The sequence below is a fragment of the Bos taurus genome, chromosome 3 (assembly GCF_002263795.3).
Source record: "Bos taurus isolate L1 Dominette 01449 registration number 42190680 breed Hereford chromosome 3, ARS-UCD2.0, whole genome shotgun sequence".
Taxonomy (NCBI): domain Eukaryota; kingdom Metazoa; phylum Chordata; class Mammalia; order Artiodactyla; family Bovidae; genus Bos; species Bos taurus.
The window spans coordinates 107940121-107958018 of NC_037330.1; the positions used below are offsets into that span (position 1 = coordinate 107940121).

The window sequence follows — 17898 nt, forward strand, 5'->3', positions numbered from 1 at the left end:
CTGAGCAGCTTTCAGGATCCCTAGCTTTATCCCTTACGGAGCTAGTGCTCTGATGACTTCTACCCTGGAACTTACTCAGAGAGGATGGATCTTCCTGCTCCATTTGACCTGTGCACCTATGTGAGGACTTGTGGGTGCTAACCTGTGTCCAGGGGCTTCCCTGGTAGCTCAGTTGGTAAAGACTCTGCCTGCAATGCAGGAGACCCCAGTTCAATTCCTGGGTCAGGAAGATTCCCTGGAGAAGGGATAGGCTACCCACTCCAGTATTCCTAGGCTTCCCTGGTGGCTCAGACAGTAAAGAATCTGCTTGCAATGTGGGAGACCTGGGTTCGATCCCTGGGTTGGGAAGATCCCCTGGAGTAGGGTATGGCATTCCACTCCAGTATTCTTGTCTGGAGGATTCCCATGGACAGAGGAGCCTGGCAGGCTACATACATGGAGTCAGACATGACTGAATGACTAAGCACAGCAACCTGCATCCATGAAACCCTAGTGTTGTTTGGGAACCAGAGGGTATGCAGATATGCACACACCCGTGTTTCAGCCTGAGTGGTTGGTACCATGTGCATCTATTAACCTGAGTCTACAGTGTGGGCAGCTTTGTGTGGGAGTGTGCTCCACCAAAAGCATTTAGGTGTACTCCCCACCTTCCTCCCACCTTCCCCCCAAGCAGGGACAAGGGAGTCAGAGCAGCAGGATCAAGCTGTGCTGTCCCAGGAACAGACTGCTGCTGGATTGGCCTGCTCCTCTATCCAACACCCATGTGATGAGTCCTTTCCTGGCTCAGGTCTCACCTCTCTAAATGCCTTTGTCATAAGACTGTCGACATTCACTTAGCTCAGCACCTTTCCAGACTGGGAAGCGCTTCCTTCCTGAAGGCAAAAGCTGCTGGCTTCTAATCCCTTGGCCCTTCTTCCTGTTTTCCAGGGCCCCCAGACCTATATCCCACCGAGTACATCCTGACGAAACAGGCTTTCATTTTAAGCTTTGTACAGAACATAACAGTCATGGAAATTAAGTTTTAACTTTTTTTTAATCTTTAAAATCCACACAGAGCAGTTCCCCCTCTAGGGAATGAGGTGTAAGCAAGCCTCCCAGAATCCTGCTCCTCCCACATTTGCTCTAAGCATGCTCAGCCCTGTCCTGACTGGTCTCGGCCTACCATCCCTATATGGGCAGGGAAGGGAAGGGTGAGACTCTGGGAAGTCTGTGTCTGCTGCACACACCCTGGGGCTGGGGTCTCTATTTCCAGGGTGAGGGCCTGTACCAAGCCATTTATAGCCTTGCCATCAAGAACTGGCCAGGAGGGCAGGAACACAGAGCCTGGTCTGAGTTTCATCAATAAAGAAGTGCCCCTGTGAGTTCCTGATTCCAAGGGTTTCTACCTTCAGCTGTAAAGTGTGAAAGAAAAAAAAAAAAAAATCATTCCTGGCTAACTTATTCAGCCACCTGAATATCCAATAAATGAAGAATGAATGAGGGTAAAATCAGTTTATCCACTAGATAAAACATTATGCAAATATTAAAAATATTTAGTTTTTACTGTGAGCATATATTAAAATTTTAATGGTGTAACCAAATGGAAAAGAGCTAACGATTTAATAGTAAATGAAAAAAGTCAGCCATAGAAGAATTTAATTACAACTCCAAAACACAAACACCAACAGTGCCAACCCCCACAGATGGCGGAGACCAACCAGGGTGCTCTTGGTAGTGCTCGCCCCAGCTCCCCTGACGTCCTAGCCTGTAAGTATACGCAAAAGTTACCTGCTGTTCTTGAGTAAGTGTTGGGGTTAGGAATGAACTCATCTGTTTGCCAAACTTGCTATATAAAAGATTATACTCCTTATAAAATGAAAAAAATGAAAGTATAGAAAAGTAAGACTGGGGTCAGGCAGTTCCACGCGGTTCAGTGGCTGGACTTTGGCACTTTCATTGCCCCGGGCCTGGGTTGGATCCCTGGTAGGGGAGCTGGGATCTCAGAGGCTGCACGGCTCAGCCCAAAAACAGACTGAATTCAACAACCCACAATTCAGATGGGGGAAGGGGCTTTAATGTTGTTCGTATCGAATGTCAAATCTACAAAAAAATTATGGTTACAAACAGGAAAACCAAGTCACTTCGACCAATGGAATTTGAAGTTACTGGGAGAAGAAAATGTAAACTCTGCTCCATGTGGAATGAGAAGGCTTATCTATAAACTTCAACGCTTCCGACGACTCTCAAATTTGTAAATAGCTGGGGAGTTCACCGTTTCTTTCTTCACTTTTACCTTCTGAGTTTTATCCTACAAAACAAAAAAGTTACCAGTAAAGGCTGTAACAAGAGAGGGCTGTGTAAAATAGAAAGTTTAATAACTAAAGCCCCTAATTCAGCCCATCTCAACATTCAAAAGAGACAAAGCCCTTCGTCCTAAGGCATCCCTGACTGGATGACTCAAGTCCTCCCCCAGGCTTCCATAATGATGCTGGTTGGCTGTGCAGAAGTTCTTGTGAAAACTGAGAAGAAAGGTACTCAAATCATTAATTCTTTTTTGGTAGGGCTTCTCTTATGGAACCCCAGTTGAGAAAGGCAGACCAAAATGATCTGCAAAGCCAAAGAATTTGACATTTAGAGGAATGATAATAATATGAAAGGGGCATCTTATATTCCTTAGCTCTGCTATTTAACTACACAATGTTGTCTATTTTTAAATACCAGTGAACGACACGCACTGTTTTGTTAACCTGTTTAAATGTTACAGATAGCTGTTCATAAGCTATAAAGTTCACATGCCACCCAATCCTACCCTTGGCTGTTCCAAAGCACTGACTAATAAGCCCCTTATTACCTTCTTAATCAAGGAACATTTCAACACTGTCAGAGTAACAGACACTGGCTCAAACCACTGCCCCTGAGGAGCAGACATTTTCACTGGGGTTGATTTACACAAAGCTGAAATCCAGTTTCAGTTAAGACCTTTACAAGGAAAAAAATAAAATGAATGCCTAAGGCTCTCACTCCTCACCAGAAGGTCTTTGCGAGTCTGAATTTTCTGCGCAATAACGAACAATTTCCTCTCACGCTCAATCCGCTGTGTCAGGCAGTCATACTGCTTCTGCCTCTCTTTCGCTATCCGCTGCAGAGGAAGCACACCTTTTCAGTGAAACAATTAATACAATAAAAACGAGTAAGAAACTGTTTTTGAGTCCACTTAGGCCCAAATGCATAAATGGTTTCGTCAATTCCCTCCTTACTCCAGAATCAATGTAACAAGACACTCTGAAGTTGTCCATTTTAAGAGCACTGCATTCCAGAGGCCAATGGAACCTTGGTGACTTACCCAGGGACACACGGTTCACCTGGAGAGAGGCAGGGCTGCGCCTCGAGAGTCACAGATCCCAGGAATCTTTCCACTACTACTCAGAGCTGCTTCACCCTTTGTGTGAGCATCCCAGTCACCTAACGTGACACAGTATATAGAGAAGCAGAGAAGGGTCCCTGGGCAGTGACCGCAGAACTCAAGAGAGCAGAAGGACTCTCTGTCAGTAAAAGCTGACCTGAAAATTCTCACTGCTGATGACCCCTCAAAGTCCAGTGGTCCTGAACTCTTCCTTGGTGACACAGTGCATAGGAACTCACCTGCCAGTGCAGGGGACACAGGTTCGAACCCTCGTCCGGGAAGATCTCACGTGCCACAGAGCAACTAAGCCCATGTGTCACAACTGTTGAGCCGGCGAGCCCTAGAGCCCATGCTCCGGAACAAGAAAAACCACCACGATGAGCTGCACCGCAACGAGAGAGTAGCCCTGCTCGCCACAACCAGAGAAAACCCCTGTGCAGCAAAAAGACCCAGAGCAACCAAAAATAAAAAAAAAAGAAAGAAATGGCCCTTCAATACTAGGGAATTATGACCTCTGAGAAACTGATGAAAGCTTTGGATTCTTTCTTTTTCTGGAGAGTCTTTCTTCACATAAATGTACATATATGTTTGTATAAATTCATACAAACATACATACCTAGTCACATAAAATTTTAAGGTGGGAAGAAGGTGTTCACAGACTTCCTAAAGCCATTCATGGATTTCCCAAACCCTCCAAGTTACAGACTAAAAATTCCCTTGTAAGCCACCACTAGCAGTCTCTTATTAATCAAAATAATTTTGCTTTCAATAAGAGATTTAAAACCACCACCACCACCAGACAAAAGGGCAAGATTCAAACTTTCCCAGCTTTTCCAAAGGTATGTTGGTGAACTGTCCTACACAGGACCAATCTCTTTAGGGACCACTGCATACTTGAGACGCGTCAGTAACACAGCTAATTGAAAACACAACTCCCTGACAAACAAGGTTAGCACTAGAACACTAGTCAGCCAGCTCTTCAGCTGGAAGTGTTATCTTCAAATATTACTGGGCCTCAGACGTAAACGATTCACCAATTCTAGCATAGTCTCACAGCAGTGGTTTCAGACAGCTTTTGTTTTCACTTCATTGCACAGACTGTCAAATTTATGGGATTACCCAATATAGTCAAACTAATTACGGGTATTTATATTACTAAAGCAAGTTTAGCTGCCTCTGAGCTAGAGAAGCTGCTGTGAAATTAAACATTGGAAGCAAAGCTGATGCGGTGTAAATGATTCAAATCAAAACAGAACAGCTGTCTGCTTGAAACACACTGACAGCAGTTTTTTAAATGAATCAGTCAGAAGTGAGAGTTCAACTCCAGAAGACTTGGAGGAAAAGCATGTCTTCTGCATGAACCCAGTTACAGCAATGGAAAACACCATAAGGACAAATCGATCCAAAATCTGGGCTACAAATGCAGAACATGAAAGACCTTGGGATATGCATAGGCACTGTTAAAGGTTTAATATCAAAGTATACCAAATCCCTTCATCTTCAGTGTCCCCCTCCCCCGCTCTGTGTATTTTAAAACTGTTACCATCTGTTACAGCATTGAAAGCATAAGCCCAGGGTCAGAAGTGGAGTCAAATGCAGACCTAGGGAATTCCCTGGTGGTGCAATGGTTAGGACCCTGTGCTTTGCTGGGGCCCAGATTCAACTTCTGGTCAGGGAACCAAGATCTCACAAACTTCACAGCATGGCCAAAAAAGAAAAAAAAGAGAAGAAAACAGAGGCAGACCTAAAGACCAGAACCTATGGTCCTGACCACTATGCCACACATCCTCTAATCTTAGAAACTAAGAAACCTTCCTCCACTTCCATTCCCATCACCAAATTCTCCTTCTGTTTCTCCAAAGAGAACTTAGTACTTTTTCCACAAATAATCTTATAGAATGCTGTGCGGGGGGGTTGGGGGGTGGAGAGGTGAGACAGTGTGGGGGAGACAGCGGGGGGAAAAGGAGGAAAGGAACCTAGATTCCCATAAACTCAGACCTGAAGAAAAATGGAGAAACTTACCTTAAGTCGAGTCTGATTGTTAACTCCTTTCACTTTCTCCTTCTGCAAGGTCTCTATCGTGGGTCTGTTAAAGACTCTGTCAACTAGTTCTGGGGCTGTTCGCAGGTGAGTGGCAATATCAAACTGTTCAACTAAAAGTCAAGACAATCCTTAAGGTGCTGTCTCTAACACCAAACAACACAGACCAACATGCTAGACTGTCCCAGAAACCTTCAAACATTTCATACCTTCCTTTTTGGTATCAAAAAAAAAAACATGTTTATTCTGTTGCTTCCCCTGGAAATCCAGCAGATGGAGCTCTGCTTTTAGTCTTTCAATTTTCTGCAACACAGAATATGGTCTCATTTTATGTTGGGTTCTTCTAGGATATCAGAAATGAATTTGCAAAAGTTTAGACCATTTCACATCATTATCACCAGCCAGCAAAGAATTTGCTTCATTCTTTCAAAAGAAAGGATCACTAAAATGTATCAAGCCAGGCATTGCACAAAACTCATTTAATCCTTACAATAATTCTATGAGATAGAAATAAGGAAACAGCCCCAGGAAGTTCATTTGTCCATAATCATGGGGTTAATAAAAGGCAGGGCCAGAATTTAAACCTAAATCTGTCTCATTCTCAAACTTGACCTCTTTCTACTCTACCATGCTAACTATACCTTTAAAACATTATCATAATTAAGTGTACTTTAAGATTAGAAATGCCAGAAGGAATCAACTTATAACTTGAGATCAATGGATTTCTATTTCTCTTCTTAACCAATAAATACATATCAGAATAAACATTTTTAGTTGTTTACCTTTGCTTCTGCAACCCTTTTCATTTCTATATATTTGATATCCTGAGTTCTCATTAGCTTCAGCTGTTCTGGAGTTACTTCTTCCTTCGTCTCCTTAATAACATGAACTCCATCCTAAAAATCCAAATTGAGAACATACAGTTCCTATTACAGTAAAATCATTAACAAGTTGTAGGCACAGTTCATGGCTGGACCAAAGGCTACCTATAACAGCCACTCAATGCACCAGGCCTCTAAGACACATGTTCAACTCAGCACCTCCTGTCACCAACTCAGAACAGCTCCGGCAGTATTTGGATTGAACCTGCACACTACAGACAGAGGTCTAAAGGAAGTGTTCTCTAAATATGGCCCAATGGCTGACATGTCTATTGCATTATGACCAGCAGTCTAGATGTTCAGGTTTGTATACTTTGAAAATGTAGATGATGCCAAGGAAGCAAAAGAGTGTGCCAATGGAATGGAGCTTGATGAACATAGGATCAGAGTTGATTACTCTATAGCAAAAAGACCACATAATCCTACACCAGGAATCTACAAGGGGAGATCTACCTACAGCAGCTCATGCCGTCAAGATTTTACAACAGAGGATATGATTGAGGCTATGATGTTCAGGACTGTCATAGTGGATCTTACAAAGGAAGTGAAGGAGGAGGATGGGGAACTGCTCAAGACAGGGATCAGACCTGCAGAAGACAGTCACCTTCTCCCTACTGTAGTTGTGGAGGATACAGATCACACTCTAGAGCTCAATCATATTCACCTCACTGCTATTAAAGCAAGAAGTTGAAGACTTTCTAAAGCCCGTCCTAGAGTTAGGATATTGTCTGTGGATAATATATTTTTTAAAGTGAACAGTGACTTTTACACCTTCTATGATGACTACTTTTGGTGGAATTAAAATCTTACTTTCATTCTGCATTCAGCACTTTGTTCAATGTTTTCAGAAAAGCATGTTCTGCATATATTTTTTTACAGTCTAAATTTTGATTGCCGAAAAGTTTCTACTGTACAAAATTTCATTTAAATGGTTTTTCTACTGAATCCAGGGTATTCTGAAGATCAAGGCCTGTGTGTAAAATCCTTCCAAACGCAAAAAGCAACAATAAAGTTCGGGTTTTACTTTTCTAACATAAAAAGAAAAGGAAGAACGGAAACGGTTCCAGGCATCAAACGACTGAGACTCGGGCAGAAACGCATGGTGCTTGTGAAAGGGCAGCTTCACCTTGGATACTGACCAGGAGCACCTGACCAACTGGAGAAGGGCTAAATAAAAGCCCAAGATCCTGTCTCTCCATTTCCTCCCTCATCCCTATTTTCCTTTTTGAGCTGCAGCTCAAAATACCAACTGATCCATTAGGCACTCACCTGGAGTTTAACCCGGGTCATTTTATAGTAGAATTCATCTGGATTTTTTTCCAGAGCCTTTTTCCGGAGAGCTCTGAGGTATTCTTGCTTTTTCCGGTAGTCACTAAAAAGCAGGTTAAACAAGTTCACAGCAGAAAAGAAGAAAAAAAACACAACAAGCAAACTTTACAGGCATCTGGTGATATATACAAAATGAAACTCAAAAGAGCTGCAGTGGTAACTAGATTCGATCCACACTCCACTGTTGCAGACCTTGTTCACCTCTCTGTGGTTTCACTCCTATCCCAGTTTTACCTGAAACTAATAACAGTCATTTTTTCATGTAAGTTTTAGTGCCATTTACATCATTACAGGGAGAGACCCAACAAAGCACAAATTAGAACTACTCAGACAAGGCTTTGAGGCAAGTCTGAGCACCAAGTAACCAAATTAAACTACACGTTGTAGTACAGCACTGCAACTAAAATCGTGGACTCTGGAGCCAGACAGTCTGTGTTCAAACCTTGACTCCACCACTTCTGGCTGAGTAATCTTGGATACGTTAGTTAACCACTCTGCATCCCAATTTAATTTGGGGAATGGGCGTGATAATAGTATCCCCTCAAGGTTGCTAGGTGGAATAACTAAGTATAAAAATGGTAACTCTCATAGAGCACTGTCTCAGTTATTATTATTATCTGCCTGAAAAACTCTAGGACCCAGAGCAACCCACTGAATTCATCACCATCTGCTCTGGGAGCATAAAAAAGGACCTCAGCTGACATGCATGGCTAACAAATAATTATAAAATACTTTGCAAATAAAGTGCTAAAGAAGAAGAAGAATGGGGATAATTGTTTTATAAGATGTTTTCAGAGTTCATTATCACCCACGCTCAGTCCCATGAATCCATCTTTCACATCTCTTCATTCCACACCACACATGGTGATGTAAGAGACTCAACAACTGGAATGTTAGATTTTATCTTGAACGTCAAGAAAAGAGAGAGAAAAAAAGATTCAGCTTTTGGCTCAAACACCAAGGCAGAAGCAAATCAAAGCCACCATGAGAAAACGATCTGGAACAACATAATAAAAAAAATTCACAATGCAATGACAGTTAAATAAATAACGCGCCACCTAAACAAAGAGAGAAGTTAGGGTCCCAGAAAAGTATCTGACGGGCCGCCAGAGCTTCTGGCCATTTTATCAATGGCAGGAAACTGTCCCTTGTTGGACTCAGGCAATTCAGCTGCAATACAGGGAGGTTGTAAGCTTTTTTGGCAGCACCTCTACTAGAAGGACTGCACTCACTCTGCACGAAGCTTGTAATCTTTCTTTTTCTCCAGCAGGCCCAGATGTTTTCGAAAGCCGGGCTAGAAAACAAAAGGAAAAAAAAAAAAAAGTGCTTAGTTTCCTCAGCAAACACATATCCGAATCAACATGACACCTGACAGGAAGGAGAGTCTCTGGAGCGCTCAGGAGATCCATGTCCTGGCGGCCAATGTGCTACCCCGCTCCCTCCCTCCCCCGACTGGGCTCTGCCCAGGGCTGAGAGGCCACAAGCACTGCCATAGTAGGCTTCCTGGCCTATTAAGGACAGAGAAAGGCAACAATGACTCGGCACTAAACGAGCAGTTGCCAGCTGTACTAAAATTACTACGGACTTAATCCAGGGGTTTATAAAATACTATGAAGGGAAAACATAGTAACAGGGAAGCAACTGTGGTTAAGAGAGCTAAATTTAGAGTCTGAAGAACTGGGTTCAAATCCAAGCCGTACCTCTTAACAATCTATGACCTTGCACAAGTCACTTCACTTCTCCGAGTTCCTGTTTCGTAACTATAAAGTGCTTCAAAAGATTGAAGACAAAGGAAAAGAGGGTGGCAGAGAATGAGATGGTTAGATAATATCACCGACTCAATGGACATGAACTGGAGCAAACTCTGGGAGATAGTAGAGGACAGGGAAGCCTGGCGTGCTGCAGTCCGTGGAGTCACCAAGAGTCGGACATGATTAAGCAACTGAACAACAGCAACCATCAAGTGAGAATAACAGGACCTCCTTCTCATGATCAGCCTGAGAATCAAAGGAGACTTTCGAGTGGTAGCCTCCGGGACACAGCAGCTGCCCAGCATATGTGTCCTGTCAGAATTCTAATTTTGGTACAAAGCATGAGAGAAAACCAAGAATGACAGAAAATACTTTCTCTAATAGAGAACTTGGATAGCATGGGAGGTACGAGGATTAAATCTTGGTATTATCTTTCTACAAGCTATCACTTGTTCAGTACTTAACCTATGGCAAGGTCAGTGCTACCAACTTTTGCCTACATCAACATAACAGGCCACGTTTGCTAAAAATTACTACTACATCTTAGGCAATTTTGAAAACATAAAATTAAAGGAAAGAAAAAATCATTATAAAGAATTTGCATGTACTTTTACTTTAGTTTGTAACATCTAGGAGCTTTGACATTCCCAGAAGGTTTTAAAAAAAAAAAGCCTATTCTCCTATAAGGATAAGTATATAACATGAGTAAATAAAATTTTTATCAATGTGGGAAAAAAAAATCAGTACTACAAAGCAATCTGCTAGGCTCATTAAACACAATCTCATTTATCCCCAAACAATCATGGAAAGCAGATAAAGCAGGCACAACTGTTATCCCATTTTTCCAAAAAGGGAAGGCAGTTTAACGAACAGCTTGCCCAAGAACACAGACAGAACTAGTAAGTGGCAAAGCTAGAACTAGACCCATTCTATCTGGGGCCACAGTCTGCTCTTCCCCACTCTCCTACACTGCATCCTCTTCCACTCTGAATGATCTTGATCTTTGATGAAGTACGTAAACTCACTGTTTAAACTTCTATAATAACTTGGACGGGATTTTTAAGTCTATTTTCTCATCCTCACCCCTGAAGTGATGCAAGAAATAACTCAGTATTTAAAAGAATACCCAAGCCCTCTCCTGATCATTATTTTAATTACAGCAAAGGGAGGCTGACAGTAGAGAGAGAAAACCCAAGGGTCAAAAGAGCAACAAAGTGAGGCAGAAATCTTGAAATCTGTCATGTCCACTTGAATGTACACCTGCATTACAGAAGGAAGCCTGGCACTGAATCTGAAATAGTTCACATAATTACCCCTTCCATACCAACTATCTTCCAGTGCTCCCCTACTGCTGCAGTGAGGACCTACAGGAAAGAGTCCAAACTTTACCCAAATAGGGACTGCTCTCTTCAATGTGTTTACCACCCTTTCCAGTATGGCCTTCTCACCTCTCCCACAAAGACCCTCTACTCCCACTCACACATGGCCTCTGTCTTCTCTATGAATCTAAATCAACTACTCAAAATTGTGCCTTTGGTCACACTAGGCAGGCTCTTTAAGCATCAGATTCCTCATTTGTAAAATGAGGATAACATCCTCCTCACAGGGATGTTGTAGGATTACGAGATAATCCTTATACAGCACGTTAGGCTGGACCTAGCATGTGGTCAGTGCTCAAAGGGACAGCTATTATCGTTGCCTTCCAAGTCCAACAGATCTCATAGTGATGCTTTCTCTCATCATCTCTCCTTGTTTTTCCTTTTTTTAAGAATTTTTTTTTTCCTTTTTTTTCTCCCCCTCTCATTGGGCATTTTTAACACATCTCTTACAAAGCTGCTTCTTTGTTCAACCTTTGGTGGCTTTTGGATTCAGAGATCTGATCCCTGACTTTGTCAACTGCCAGCTATAGGTGTATGTCTTTGGGCAAATTATTCAACCTACCTAAGCCTTAGCTTCTCCATCTGCAAATGTAACATAATAGTGGTGCCTACTTTCACACACTATTGAGAGCTAAATGAGATAATAGAGTAAAGCATTCTGCACTGTCTGGCTCTGGCACATAGTAAGCACTGCTAGCTGTTATTACTTTTAGACGTATCTATATATAGATGGGGAAACAGTGGAAACAGTGTCAGACTTTATTTTTCTGGGCTCCAAAATCACTGCAGAAGGTGACTGCAGCCATGAAATTAAAAGACGCTTACTCCTTGGAAGGAAAGTTATGACCAACCTAGATAGCATATTCAAAAGCAGAGACATTACTTTGCCAACAAAGGTCTGTCTAGTCAAGGCTATGGTTTTTCCTGTGGTCATGTATGGATTTGAGAGTTGGACTGTGAAGAAGGCTGAGCACCGAAGGATTGATGCTTTTGAACTGTGGTGTTGGAGAAGACTCTTGAGAGTCCCTTGGAGTGCAAGGAGATCCAACCAGTCCATTCTGAAGGAGATCAGCCCTAGGATTTCTTTGGAAGGAATGATGCTAAAGCTGAAACTCCAATACTTTGGCCACCTCATGCAAAGAGTTGACTCATTGGAAAAGACTCTGATGCTGGGAGGGATTGGGGGCAGGAGGAGAAGGGGACGACAGAGGATGAGATGGCTGGATGGCATCACTGACTCGATGGACATGAGTCTGAGTGAACTCCAGGAGCTGGTGATGGACAGGGAGGCCTGGCGTGCTGCGATTCATGGGGTCGCAAAGAGTCGGACACGACTGAGCAACTGATCTGATCTGATATATAGGTCCAAACAAGGTGGCAAATTACACTACTCCAAACACACCACTGAGCACACAGCAAGTTCACAATAAATGTCTGATAAATGCCATTAAGCCAGAAGACTAAACTGTGGTTGGAGGCCTTAGTTCCATCCCATCCCATCAGTGACACAACTTTAGACACATCCTTCTCCCTTTCCCATCTGTAATACGAAGTTGGACCAGACATCCCTACGGGCCTTTCTGGATAGGATATTGTGTGATTCCTGAGAGTAGTGGAATAATGGATTCTGCCTACATTAAACGAATTCCCACTCAAGTTCCCCACACAGGGACACCCCGCACAAAAGTCCTACGACTGTTTACCTGAATTTGGTGTTTATGACCGAGCAAGCCAATTCTGTTCTGTGAACCTCATTTTCCCCATCTATATAATGGGCTTGGAAAACATGAACATTACGGGGGGAGACATAACAAAAAGCATATGCAGCAGATCTTCAGGGAACCTCAAAACCCAGGCATGATGATGATACTGCATTAGTAACACCGATCTCTTTGGGCTCAGCCCACAGACACAGTGGACAGAGCTGAGCATCTTTAAATACGGACTCCGGTTCCAGTCGGGACACTTAATGGCTGTGTGAACTTTGACCTCAACTTCCCGTAAGAAAATCAAACACTTTTCACACAATATCTTATTTAACCACCTCACCGAAACCTTGCAAGATAGCCCTATCTCCCAGGATTAAGGACAGCCGTTCTTTTCCTAGCGAGAACGAACATGCTCTCCTCCCCAACGGCGAGGCTCCGCCCCAGCCACGCCGGCGTCGCTAGCATATATTTACATATATTTACTTGTACCATGCCCGCAAGGAGAAGACCAAGATCCGCAGGTGGTGGGGTAGGGAGGGCTGTGGGGCGGGAATAGCACATGGGGCCACCGGCAAGCGCTCAGTGGGGCCTGTGGTACCTTACCTGGCTTCGCTCTCGGTGTTCCCGCTGCCGGGACTTAGCCGCCTTCCGAAATGCCGCCGCCATGTCTGCTCACTTCTGGAAAACCTCTGTACACAATGCCGGTTTCGTACCGCTTCAGCCGCCGGACCACGGACCCTACCGGAAATAAGCCAAGCCACCAGTGGCTTAGAACCGCCCACTTCCTCCCCGCAGCCTATCCAGCGGCTGTCTTTCCGGAAATACGTCATCTAGTGAAGGCGTCCACCACAGGCTACTTCTGGGAAGTGTAGTTCTCTAGGTCTAGTCTCGTGACTCTACAACCTCCTGTTCTTATTCGCCAGAGCTTGTCCACGTGTACCGAAACCTCGCCTTCGCGCTCGGCTCCGCGTTGGCACCTGGGAACACGTGGCTGGCACAGCCCTCGGACCGAATTGGGCCTGGAGTGTGCGCATGCGCGGTCTCCTACAGCGCCGTTCCACTTGCTGTATTTAAGCGGTACGTTTAAAGCTAGGAGCCTTGTGAATTTCCCGGTGTATCTGGAAGACCGCTCTAAAGAGAGACAAGAGTCCTTAAAACCACCTGTTGCTCTGCCACTTGTCTACATAACGTTGGACAGGTTACTCTGATACTGACAAGGGTTCCTGGCCTTCCCCAATCAACAGAAACTGACTAGAGATATGGATGTGAAAGTTGGATCATAAAGAAGGCTGAGCGCTGAAGAATTGATGCTTTTAAACTGTAGTGTTGGAGAAGACTCTTGAGAGTCCCTTGGACTGCAAGGAGATCAAACCAGTCAATTCTAAAGGAAATCAATCCTTAATATTCATTGGAAGGCTTGATGCCGGGGAGTTGGTGATGAACAGGGAAGCCTGGAGTGCTGCAATCCATGGGGCTGCAAAGTCAGACACTACAGAGCAACTGAGTTGAACTGATGCTGAAGCTGAAGCTCCAGTACTTTAGCCACCTAATGTGAAGAGCTGACTCATTAGAAAAGACCCTGATACTGGGAAAGATTGAAGGCGGGAGGAGAAGAGAATGACAGAAGTCGAGATGGTTGGATGGCATCACCAACTCAACATGAGTTTGAGCGAGCTCGGGGAGATGTTGAAGGACAGGGAAGCCTGGTGTGCTGCAGTGCATGGGGTCACAAAGAGTCAGAACGACTGAACAAGAGGCTAGACAAGAAATTCAGACAGGACTTGACTGCGGCCCCTGTAGCTCCAAGCGGGAGCAAAAAAAAAGTAGCAGCTTCCTTTTCTAGGGAAGAGCTGGGAGGGGAGGCTGGTGCCTTATTAGGGGTGAGGGCAAGGGTGTGTCCAGGGTTCAGGCCAGAGGAGTTGCTTAGGTGTGTTCTGCCCACCCCTTTATGGTGTTGAGTGCAGGGGGCTACCCTGCCTTCTTAGCTCTCAACACCTGATTTTTGCTGCTGCAACCCAGGAAGGGATAGTTGGATATTTTGGTCTTTTTATATCTTTTGGTCCAGAATTTGCCCTAACTACACACACGCACACACACACACACACACAGTTACTTGACTTTAATGGCATCATTTTTCTCATGCATAAGCCAAGGATAATAATAGCATACACTGCTTGCCTCATAGGGCTGTCAAAGGGCTCATAGTTGAACAGAGAAGTCATATTATGGCACTAGTTACAAAGCTCTAAGTCACACCCTCAAGGTGTGGCTGAAAGAATCTCAGGGGCAGTACAATGTAATGATTGGGACCATAAACCACGGAGGTGTGTTACCAGTCAAGACACAGTTAGCTTCATTGAACCTTGGTCCTCCATCGGTAAAATGGAGGTAATAATATTATACCTACAGGATTGTTATGAGGTTTAAATGAAATAATATGTTTAAAGTCCTTAATATTGTGTTCACTCATTGGCAAATTCACAGTTGGATCTATTATTGTTATTATAACTAAACCTACCTGTAAGAATAGAGAAAATGTTGAATACAGCAGGACATTCCAGAGGCATTTGGCTTCTTTTCCCCCACATAGAGCTAACCTTCAGTGAGTTCTGTAATTGCACCCATTTTCATCACAAGGCTCACCCCTCCAGCTGTGGAGCTCTGCAGAAAACCTCTACTCAGTCCCCAGAAGTGTGAACCCAGTAAGCCAGTGGGCATGTAAAAGCTGAAAGTAGCTGAGATCTGCTGTGTGAAAAGTTTTTCCTGCCTCTGAGTCTGAGCCTTGCCCAACTAAGACCACCCACATTAACAAAATTCAATCTCACTTGTTATTAATCGGTGACGATCAAAAGACAAGGACCTTCATGATCTGGCCCTATCAAGCTTCACCTCAATTAAGAAGCCCAGCTATCAGGCAGAGTGACCAGGTAGCAGCCCCAGTAGCTCCTGCCACTTTCCCTGAAGAAGGCATTTAGTGGCAGAGACGTTCAGGAGAAGGCAGCTCTGCACACTCGATTTGAATTGCACGTCCACAACCTATCAGCTTGTGATCTGGGGCCACCTTGTCAAACTCTCTGAGCCCTCTGTACTACTCAGTAAAATAGTGATAACAGTAATAACCACCTCATATGGCTTTGGTGGGGCTTCCCAGGTGGCGCTAGTGGTAAAGAACCTGCCTGCCAACGCAGGAGACATGAGTCACGGGTTCTAGCCCTGGGTTGGGAAGACCCCCTGGAGGGCTTGACCATCCACTCCAATATTCTTGCCTGGAGAATCCCATGGACAGATGAGCCTGGTGGGCTACCGTTCATAGGGCTGCGAAGAGTCAGACACAATCTAAGCAACTTGGCATGCACGCTGGCATGGCTTTTGTGAGAACCAAAGGAAGTAACAACTGGCACTTAGCATGATACCCTGCGTATAATTGGCATTTAAGCATTGTTTAGTTCTCCCTGTGCTCTGTAGAAGTCAGTCATTTCACCCTCTGCACCCACAGACCCATTGCAAGGCTTGGAGTCATGAGGAAGGTGTTTCTGGGCAATCTGAAAGAGGGTGTCTGCTCAGATAAGAGGCCTGCAGGGGCTGCAGGCAGTCCAGCGGGCAAGAATGAGCAATAAAGCAGAGAAGGAAGGGAGTTTTCTCACTAGGGGGAAGGAGGGCTTGTGGTTACAAGCATCAGAGAGTGATTCAGCAGCCAGAGGAAACCATGAGAGGCCTGCCAGTCACCAGGCACCCAGGGCCTCCTTTTGTAAACTTTCAAGGTGAGAGAACAGCTGGGAGACCCTGAATAAGCCTCTCTCCACCCCAAGATAAGGAAGGTGGGGACCTCTAGGGTTGAGGGGAGAGACAACCAGATCCTACTCACCCAAGGCCAGTCGGCCTGGCCAGCATTCAGGCTGTGCTTCCAGCCCCAGCTCAGACACACCTGTTCCCGAGAGGAGGGGTGGGGGGTGGAGAAGACTGATGGGGAACAGGAACAGGGAGTCCATGAGGCTGATCCCTAGACCTCCCTGGGGCATGTCCACCTGTGTCAAGGGAAATTAGAGCAAGCAGGGAAATGTGAGCCTGCTGGCAATGGACAGAGGAAAGGATACAGCCCTGCCCTACACCAGTCTCCCTCCCTTAGGCTGGGCCAAGTCAAAAATTTCCTAACTTTCCAGGGCTTCCAGATTCCAAGAAGCAGAATCTTACCACTTGACGAGGAAAGAGAGTGTTGGGGGAGTTGGGCGGTAGCTGGGGGTGGCAGGGGGTTGGGGGAGTGTCCCCCATTTTGAATACCTACTGTGTATTCTCACCCATTCCTCACAATTATGCAATGAGACTGGGAGTCCACCACTCTGAACAGACGAGAGTTGGAGAGTTCAAGAGGTTAAATGACTACAGAGGCTATGGAGCCTAATGATTAAGCTAGCTCCCTTTGTTTAGCTGTGTTTGTTTGTTTGTTTGTTTGTTTTTGCAGGGGGTGGGCCCTAAAGAGCTTTAACATTTGATTGTCTGGATTTGAATCCAGGTTTTGTTGTTACTAGCTGTGTAACCCTTGGCAGGGTACTTACTCTCTCTGCTGCCTCCATGTTCTCATCCTTAAGGATAAAATTACATATTTCACAAAGCTGTTGGATAATCAAGTGCATTAATATATGTAAAATGCTTAGGCGGGGACTGGTGCAAAGTAAGAACTCAGGAAACACTGACTCTTATTCAGGCTGCTCATCAGAGATTCAAACTGAGTAAAACCAGAGACCCCAAATCACTTTGCTGTACAGCAAAAATTAATGCAACATTGTAAATCAATTATTGTTGTTGTTCAGTAGCTCAGTCAAGTCCGACTCTTTGCGATTCCATGGACTGAAGCATGCCAGGCCTCCCTGTCCTTCACCATCCCCCGAAGTTTGCTCAAACTCATGTCCATCGAGTCAGTGGTGCCATCCAACCACCTCATCCTCTGTCGTCCCCTTCCCCTCCTGCCTTCAATCTTTCCCAGCATCAGGGTCTTTTCTAATGAGTCAGTTCTTCGCATTAGGTGGCCAAAGTATTGGAGCTTCGGCATCAGTCCTTCCAATGAATATTCAGGACTGATTTCCTTTAGGATTGACTGGTTTGATCCCCCTGCAGTCCAAGTGAATCTCAAGAGTCTTCTCCAACACCACAGTTCAAAAGCATCAATTCTTTGGCGCTCAGCCTTCTTTATGGTCCAACTTCAACTAAAAAGAAAAAAGACCCACAATGGTACCTTTGATCCAGCACCTTCCTTACTCACTCATAACCACTCCATTTCTGAAGGCTGCTCACCTTTACCGTCCCCTCAACCCAGAGCAAACCCTTTCTTACCATCTCCTCCAACCAGGCAGTCTTCCCTCTGCTCCCCAGGGCTGGGAGTCTCCTATACCTGCAAGGCAAATTCCAAAGTCTGGACTGGCTACTCCCTCC

General features: G+C 44.6%; 1 protein-coding gene and 1 pseudogene across 2 annotated transcripts; one reads left to right on the top strand and one right to left on the bottom strand.

Moving 5' to 3' along the window:
• Positions 1–1014: 1014 nt before the first annotated feature.
• Positions 1015–17819, bottom strand: UTP11 (UTP11 small subunit processome component). 2 transcript variants are annotated; one of them, NM_001098092.1, is given in 9 exon segments: positions 1015–2287; positions 3008–3118; positions 5405–5535; positions 5632–5725; positions 6205–6318; positions 7573–7675; positions 8865–8926; positions 13075–13209; positions 17800–17819. In NM_001098092.1, coding segments are annotated over 8 exon segments (762 nt in total). In that variant the 5' UTR covers positions 13138–13209; positions 17800–17819; the 3' UTR covers positions 1015–2203.
• Positions 6317–7004, top strand: LOC101903615 (transformer-2 protein homolog beta-like; annotated as a pseudogene).
• Positions 17820–17898: the final 79 nt, after the last annotated feature.

What these genes read in the sequence shown, in the direction of transcription:
- UTP11 (XM_010803673.4), bottom strand. Translation starts at nt 13,137, where the DNA reads ATGGCGGCGGCATTTCGGAAGGCGGCTAAGTCCCGGCAGCGGGAACAC. An exon ending in GATTACAAGCTTCGTGCAGA is followed by an intron (nt 7,676 to 8,864) that starts GTGAGTGCAGTC and finishes CCTGCTTTTTAG; the next exon opens with TGACTACCGGAAAAAGCAAG. An exon ending in TGACCCGGGTTAAACTCCAG is followed by an intron (nt 6,319 to 7,572) that starts GTGAGTGCCTAA and finishes TTGGATTTTTAG; the next exon opens with GATGGAGTTCATGTTATTAA.